This window comes from Apaloderma vittatum, unplaced genomic scaffold (genome assembly GCF_000703405.1).
Source record: "Apaloderma vittatum isolate BGI_N311 unplaced genomic scaffold, ASM70340v1 scaffold38011, whole genome shotgun sequence".
Taxonomy (NCBI): Eukaryota; Metazoa; Chordata; class Aves; order Trogoniformes; family Trogonidae; genus Apaloderma; species Apaloderma vittatum.
The window spans coordinates 353-8354 of NW_009700345.1; the positions used below are offsets into that span (position 1 = coordinate 353).

Genomic DNA, 8002 nt, shown 5'->3' on the forward strand with positions numbered 1-8002 from the left:
TGGCCCAGGCTGGAAGGGTCCTTAGAGATCATTTTAATCCAGCGTCCCTGCCGCCAGGGACGCCACCTCTCGACTAGATCAGGCAACACGTGGGGACCGAACGGGTATCGAACCCGCGACCTTAGCGTTGTGAGCACTTCGCTCTACTGACCAAGGTAACTGGCCCCTTACTGTGTTCACCAGTGTGTGCCACATAAACGCCACAAGATAAGATGAAAACTAAGCAGTTGAAAAGAAGTGCATATAAAAAGTAAAGGTTCCATGGCTGCAGGTTTAAAATTGTTATCTGCTGAAGGAAGCGCTGTGCCAAACACAAAATCAGGTTTAAGCAGCTGACTGCAGTTACTGCTGAGCACTCGGGTGCTTTCCAAAGTTGATAGACTCTGTGGATGTCATTGTCTAAGTGCTCTCCTTTGTAGCGGGCCACTGCATTATGTCCTGGGGTATGCTGCGAGAGCCTAAACATCTTACTTCTATTTTTCTGAAGGAATACCTATTACCAGCGCGTCGTATTTTGCCACCATGACGCTTAACCAAGTTAGGCACGTGTTTCGCTCCGACACGGAGGTTCCCTTGCCTTTGATTGAAGAAAGACATCGTGTGCTGAATGAGAGTGGAACCGTTCTATTAGAGAACTTTGGAGGCTCTTTCCTCACCTGCGTTAAAATGAGTAAGAACAGTGCTCAGAAACTGCTACGTCTAGTACTGGAAAGTTTTCCTTCTTACAGAGATGAAGCTGTATTTGAGGTAAGCTAGTTCTAACATTGATTTTCTTACGGTAAGAATTTACTCCTTACTGGTTGTGGCTCTAAAACATAGCTTTTAGGTTGTCTATGTAGATTTTTTTTTATGATAGTATTTGTGAATTATTGGAGTTTTTAATACAAGAAATGGAAGGTGAACAGAAATATTTCTGTGGAACTCAATGTATTCAAGAGTAAAATCCAAGGGAAATAAAGAGAAAAATTACTATTATGTTAGAATTTTTGCCTCAAATCAGTAAAGATACTGGTCTGTATTGAGAGTCAGACTTCAAAGCAGTTGCTTTTAATTATGTAAGTTGCTACGAGTCATACAAATAAGGAAGAAGTTTTTTTTAAATAATATGCTTTGATGACCACTAGTACACTTTTTTTGCTAAGCTCTGGTAAAATTATTGAGATTTCATCTCTCCATCAGTTTAAACCTCTGAAAACAAAATCACACAATTTATTAGCAGTAAAAGAATCTTGATTGTCTTAAGACCTTAAGTAGGGAGGAACATATTTCTAATGACAAGACTTACTTTCCTCCCAAGATGAGAGCCATTTTTCTAATTGCTGCTTCTGTCTTCATCACTTTGTTGTAATTTATATACCCCAAGTTCCTAATTAGATCATTAACTCCTTACAAACATGTAATGTTTGAGATAATTTCTGCCTGAAAAATTTTAATTTTTTTCCTGGTTTTGCCCTTGAATTGCTACCAACCCTCCTTCCTCTATATCTCTTCTTTTACCCTGAGGATGTCGGCAGCTAAAGAAGAAAATGAAACTCTGGTAGGACTGTGAAATCGTACCACTACTGCGAATCCAACAACTAGGACTATTGTTGATTCAGCAGGCATTGCACAAATGACTACAGGCCAGGAGTAAGCCATGCTTTTGTCAGGGTTGACAGCATACTGAAATTTTTTGGAGCTGTTTTCCTGAGAGAAACTAGTGGGAGTTAAACAGAGACTGTGTCTCTGGTTTTGCCTATACAGGCATGATCTTTATTTAGCATCAGTGGCATATGTGGCTGCTCCTGTACTTGGTTCCATCTGCAGTGGTATTCAGCTGTTGCATCACTTAGTTCAGAAGACGTTATTCTAGAGACAGTGTAGCCTGTACTGATAGTCTGCACAGTCTTTTCAAGGAAACTCCCTGGAACACTAGTAGCTGGAGCTTTGAATATACTGCATTTATCACTTAAATCTGCCCTTCAGTAAGTGGCATGATTTTATGTGCCTTTGTCTCCTGCTGTAAATTAAGGTATGTTTACATAAAATTGCAGAGGTTCTTTTCAACTGATCTTTGAAGCTGCTAGTTTAATTTATTGGTATTTTTTATGTGTAATTGTGATCGGAAAGGAAATATTTTCCAAGTCAAGTGGTAAATAGAATATCTTCTTATCTTTATAGTGACTGTATTCATTGATGTAATGTCTTTCATGAGGTGATGCTGAGTGCTTTATAAGGCATGCCTCCCCAGTCGCAGCAGACTACAGAATGAAAAGATGTTCCAATAATGATTCTAGACCATAAGCACTGACGTTGCAATAAAGCGACCTTAAACTGTGGAAGTTGTTTTTCTACTTTCGCTAGACACAATATGTATTTCGAAGGGGAGGGAAATAAGGTAGACCAGGATTGCACCCTACATGTGAAGAAAAGTGTATAAAGAAAAGTCAGCACCTAATGCAAGGTGACATGGATCCTATTATCAGCATAATTTCTGTGTCAGCAGGTTAAGCTCTCACAAGTGAGACTTTGCATACAATAAAGGCTTAGGAAGGAACTGAAAAGGTGGTGAGATATGCAATAACAGATTGGTGTTTTTCAGTAGCTTTCCATGGTGGAAATATATATGACTGTAAAATAAATTACACAGTAGAATCATACTGTCACAGACTACTACAGCTCTCCTACATTCTGACCTTCTAGGGAAACTTCTAAAATTGATACAGTTCTTAGACTATATGCTTTTCCAAGCACATACACAGAATATTTTTAATGATTACATGTTACTAAGTGTAATTATAGAAATTGCCAGTGTTCTTCTGCTTCTGAAAAGTGAATTGCAAACCAAACTCAGAGTCCTTGAAACTGTTTCGTCCTTGGTTGGATAATTCATATTTAGATTTTGTGCTGAATTCGAATCCTGACAGAAGTTTAAATATTAGACTACGTCTTACTCTCCTATCAGGGTTTTCATGTTCTGACATAGACACAGTTGGAGTCCTTTCTGAGCTTCAAGCCAGTGGTGTTGCGTGTATTTATCTTTTTATTTCCTATCACCTAGGACCCGGTTGTAAAATTCTCATAATCCTCCTATTTTTCTCTTTTTTTTTTTTTAAAACTAGTTTTGCTACCACATTTTACTCTTTGCCAACACAATAATCCTTCTTTCTTTTAATATCAGTAGGTCATAAATAGTTTCATCTCTTGATACTGGCTCATTGTAGTGGAGAGGAGCTACAAGTGCCCTATATGTGGTAGCTTTTCCTGGGAAGTGAGGGTGTCGCAGAAAGAAAAGTGTAGTTCTCTTGCTGTCCGGCAAAATGTTCCATTTCTGGACAGATGATGTTATCTTTTGAGACATAGTTATCATCCACCTAATGTTTTCCTTGCTTTCTGTTTAAAAGAATTGTGGGAAAAATTACTAGAAATGCATAGGAATCTTTATCATATTGAGAATTTCACATAAATTTCTGAAGCTCTGTGCAACATAAAAGTTAACAGTAATTGAAATAATTAAATTATAAATTCATCTGCTCAATAACAAGTCTCAGACAGTATTTATCTTCCAAATTACATTGCAGCCTGAGATGAAAAGTTCCATTTGAATTCTCCCTTCTTCTGCTCCTGCACTATGTTGTGGTGCTGGAGACAAACAGTTCTTTCTTCTTCTGTATTGGAAAAATCTTATGCTCTTTGAAAAAAAAAAAAGAAAGAAAAAAAGTTGTGTCCTTGATTTTCTTTAGGGCAATAGGAACTGTTGATGGGATTTGGTCTGTTAATCATTTACTTCCTGTTGTGATGTTTCAAGTGATATTTTATTACTTTACAAACAAAATTGTGTGTGTTCTGTAGGACTAAGTTTGTGCACCTATGCCTAGCACAGGGGAAGGAGGCGTTTTCAAGATGTTTGCAGTTCTGTGAAATGTAGGTGGACATCTTCTTCTCCGTGTTTTTGGAGAATAGCGTTTAATGACAAAAAATACGCTTTGCTTTCAGGAATACTTGTTGTAGCATATTGGCAATAAAGTAAAATTAAATTGGCTTAAAAATGCTGCTTGTAAATGGTGGTATGTGTTGTGGAAGCATCTGGGAAGACCCTCCTGCCAAGTCAGGAGGTTCAGACTGGACCCCCTTGCTTTCTGACTTGCTCACGGAGAGAAGTGCAGGTGCAGCTGGATCCAGCCTGAGCCCCTGATTGGGAAGAAAAGTTCAGACCCTGGGTTCTGCCACAGAGTCGGTTTATTTCAGCTCAAGCTGGGCCCCCTCTTAGAGGGACCCTGAACACAGAAATCCCTGGGCAATTAGAGCCTTACAATCCAAGTTCACCTCCTCTCACTTGATGGTTCAGTGCAATCGTAATACTTGGGTCTGGAGTCTTCCTGTTCATCATTGGATCCTTTCTCTCTCTCCAGGTGTGCATTCTTTTCTTATCAGGAGATTATAGTTTCTGTTGATCTTATCTCTCCCAATTAGCATTGGTTTCTGGCCCTTTCTTCAGCATAAGTTCAGCAGTACTTAGGTAAAAGTCCGCAATCTGGGACTTAAGGCCTCCATAAATGTGGCTACTCATGCTAAGCAATGTCACTTGTAAGACAAAACAACTTCCAATTAATGCTAAGCTACCCCATAATTAATCCTAATATTCTACAACTACTTTCATCTCTGACAGTATGAAGAGTGGCAAAATAAAACTGGAAATAAATTTAATTCTCATTTCACATTTGCCATTCCAGTTACTTACTGTTGTTTAGCACGCATCGTCAAAAGTAAAAAATCTCATCTATCTAGAAAGGGAGGAAAAAACCCTGCAACCCGCTGATAAATCTTTTTTCTTAAAGATGCAGATTTACATTTACACACCGTGTTCATCGTAGAGTAAAAACCTCAGCAGCATACAGATCATAGCATAATTTTATTTTTTTTCCATGTGAGTAGTCACAGAAGCATGCAAACCTTTGCAGGAGTAGCATCAGGAAGAATAGCATCATGCGTAATAGCTAAGAAAATCTTGTGTTTGTAAATGCACTTTCTACTGTGAATGCGCTTTCTACTAAGGTGCAATACGCAGCACAGAAGAGTGTTCATTAAAAGTTTTGCTGCAGATAATATGTTTTAATCCTCTAATCCAATGCACGCTTTTTACACTTCTCTCATTGAAATAAAACTTTCGATGAGCTCCAGGGTTTCTGAAGGAATTAATGCTTGCTGGACTTCAACTACCGTGTGGAAGTAAACCAAGATTAATGTGTCCTGAGACCCCAGCAGAATCTAAACAATTGTTATTGCACTGCAATGACTTCTATTATGTTTTCTTTTATTTCAATTTATTTATGAGCATTCCATGTGATACTTGTTTGTGGTTCAATCTTGTTTAGATTTTAAGGTGTTTAAGAGTGTTGCACATTTATTCTGTTTTAGTTAACTAGTATGTTTGCCTAACCAAATGATAGTTTCATGGAACAACATGTCTCTCTGTACGTGTCATTTGCTGTGTTTGTTTATGTTCCAGGCACTTAAATAATTCATAAATTTCTTTCACCAGAACAAGAAGGTGTCTTTCTACAAAAGGGCACAAATACTTGTGGCTGATACATGGAGTGTATTAGAAGGCAAAGGGGATGGCTTTTTTGATGACATTTCTAGTCTGACTATATTTGCTGACTACAGAATTCCTCAAGTTCTCGTTCACTTAAAAGCAATGAAGTATTCTGAAGAACTAATGAAGAAACTGCGTGAAGGTTTGTTCTTCCCGTACTAATATTGAGTAATCTTACCTCCTGACATTGTAGACTAGAGCTACTTTTAAAATGCAGTGTTTTGTCCATGTGAGGGTTATGTGGGTTTGTTTGTTTGTTTGTTGGGGTTTTTTTTGCTCCAGGGAGCAAGGACTGTGATGTAGTTATGAGTTAACAGGAAGAAATGTAGGAACTTGTCTAACAGTGATCTTGAGTGAGATATTAAGGTTACATTTCTATAAAACTCTTAACTGTTCCTTGGATTAAAGCAGGAGGATTAAAGAGTCTTTAAGCCAGTTGATCTCAGAGTTTCTGAAGGGCTGCTCTTGCAAAAACACTTTTCAGCTTGAGTATAGTAATGAATTTTGAGATTTAGATAAAAGAAGAAATTATTTCTTTATTAGCTCAAGGATGCTGTAAAAACGTGGGGATTCCTCTTCATCTGTTCTGAACTGCTAGTGACAAGGAAGGTAATATAAGCATCCATCAAGAAAGATTGCTCTTAAGTTAACTGAATAAGACTGAGACGTCGTTTATAAGCGTGGATCCATCTTCCAGTACATATTACGTATGACCTTCAGTGAACAAAACCATAAATCAATCCCTTTTTCACTGTAAAATAACTATATTTAGAGGTACGCAATTTTAAAATTACACAGCAAAATAAACAGATGATTGCACTCATCCATGAATCTTTATAGAATGGCCATATAATATATATGCCTATATATCTATATCCTAAATAGGTCGTATAGGCAATTTATAATTTCTCTGAATCCTAATATGGGCATGTACATCCAAGTAATTCAGACAGATAGGTCCATTTATATTCCTACATGTGTAGGGAAAAAGGGAATTGGGTGTTGGGTTTTGGGGGGGTTGTTTTGTTTTTTTGTTGGTTTTTTTTTTAATTTTTAAATCTTTGCATTATCCTGACAGAAAATATACCATCTCAGAATTACCTTTGACTGTCCTTTTTGTCTCCAAACAAAGAAATAATTGTATGATGCGCAGTATAACCCCAACACCTGTTGATTTCTCAAATCACTTTCTTAGAATACAAGATGCTGTTTTGATTGAATGGGAGGTAAACCTGAGTGCATATGGTAAAATTGAGGTAATCATTAGAAAACGTATAGCAACATTGTTAGGAGTTGTAATTCATCAAAACTGCAGTCCTAGAAGAGAAAAAATGTGGAAGGGAAAGAAGAAAAAAGAAAATTCAGGCCATATCAGGGCTTCTGTCTCCTGAAGGTAATTGGATTTCTGTCTCTTGTGTCCCGCAGGAAAAGTTTTCCAATCTGGAGATAAAGAGGAAGTGGAGATCCGTGGCTGTTCTATCTGGTGTTGTGCATTGATTTGTAAGCACCTGCTGGAGCTCTATGAGAAAAAGGGTCAGGACATGCGTGAGAAGATCAATGCGGTTTTACTGGATTATTACCTCTGGGACTATGCCAGGAGTCATAGAGAAGAGATGAAAGATATTCCGTTTCACCGAGTACGGTGTATATATTACTAAGTCTGGTCTGATAGCTGTTGTATTGATGCATTGTCTTTGGTAGAATCATAAAGGTTGGAAAATACCTCTAAGATCATCAGCTCCAACTGTCAACTCAACACTATCATGACCACTAAACCATGCCTTTAAATGCCACATCTACACTTCTTTTAAACACCTCCGGGGCTGGTGACTCTATCACCTCCCTGGGCAGCCTGGTGCAGTGATTGACAACCCTTTTGCTGAAGGAATTTTTCCTAGTTCTGAGTCTAAACCTCCCTTGGTTCAGCTTGAGCCCATTTACTCCTGTCCTGTTGCTTGCTACGTGGGAGAAGAGGCCAATCCCCATGTCTCTACAACCTCCTTCCAGGCAGCTGTAGATAGCGGTCAGGCCTCCCCTCAGCCTCCTTCTCTCCAGGCTAAACAGAGCCCCAGATCGCTCAGCTGCTCCATGGAAGACTTGTGCTCCAGACCCTTCACCAGCTTCAGTGCCCTTGTCTGGGAGTGCTCCAGCACCTCAGCGTCCTCCTTGTATGGCAGTGCCCACAACCGAAGGTGGTGCTCAGGCAGGTGGGTTGCCACGTGCCGAGTTGGAGCGGGCAAACCAAATGCTTCTTTCCTGGTGCTGTGCTGGGAGGACGCCAATTGCCTTTGGGTTGGTTTGCTCCTTTTTTTGGCCCCCAGCTCTCAGTTTTTCATTTGCCATGACCAGAATTAATCACGGGAGCCTTGCTGGACAGCCCGCCCCGCTACAGGGCTGTGACACCTGCTCCGAGCGCGCTCTTTGCAT

General features: G+C 39.2%; 1 protein-coding gene across 1 annotated transcript; it reads left to right on the forward strand.

Annotated features, from left to right (window-relative positions):
• Positions 1-487: 487 nt before the first annotated feature.
• Positions 488-7271, forward strand: LOC104268000 (chromosome unknown open reading frame, human C9orf64; the record flags this gene model as incomplete). The annotated part of the gene is made up of 3 exons (XM_009878722.1): positions 488-747; positions 5522-5717; positions 7001-7271. Coding segments are annotated over 3 exons (689 nt in total), but the record flags the coding sequence as incomplete, so codon positions are not given.
• Between the last annotated feature and the right edge of the window lie 731 nt (positions 7272-8002).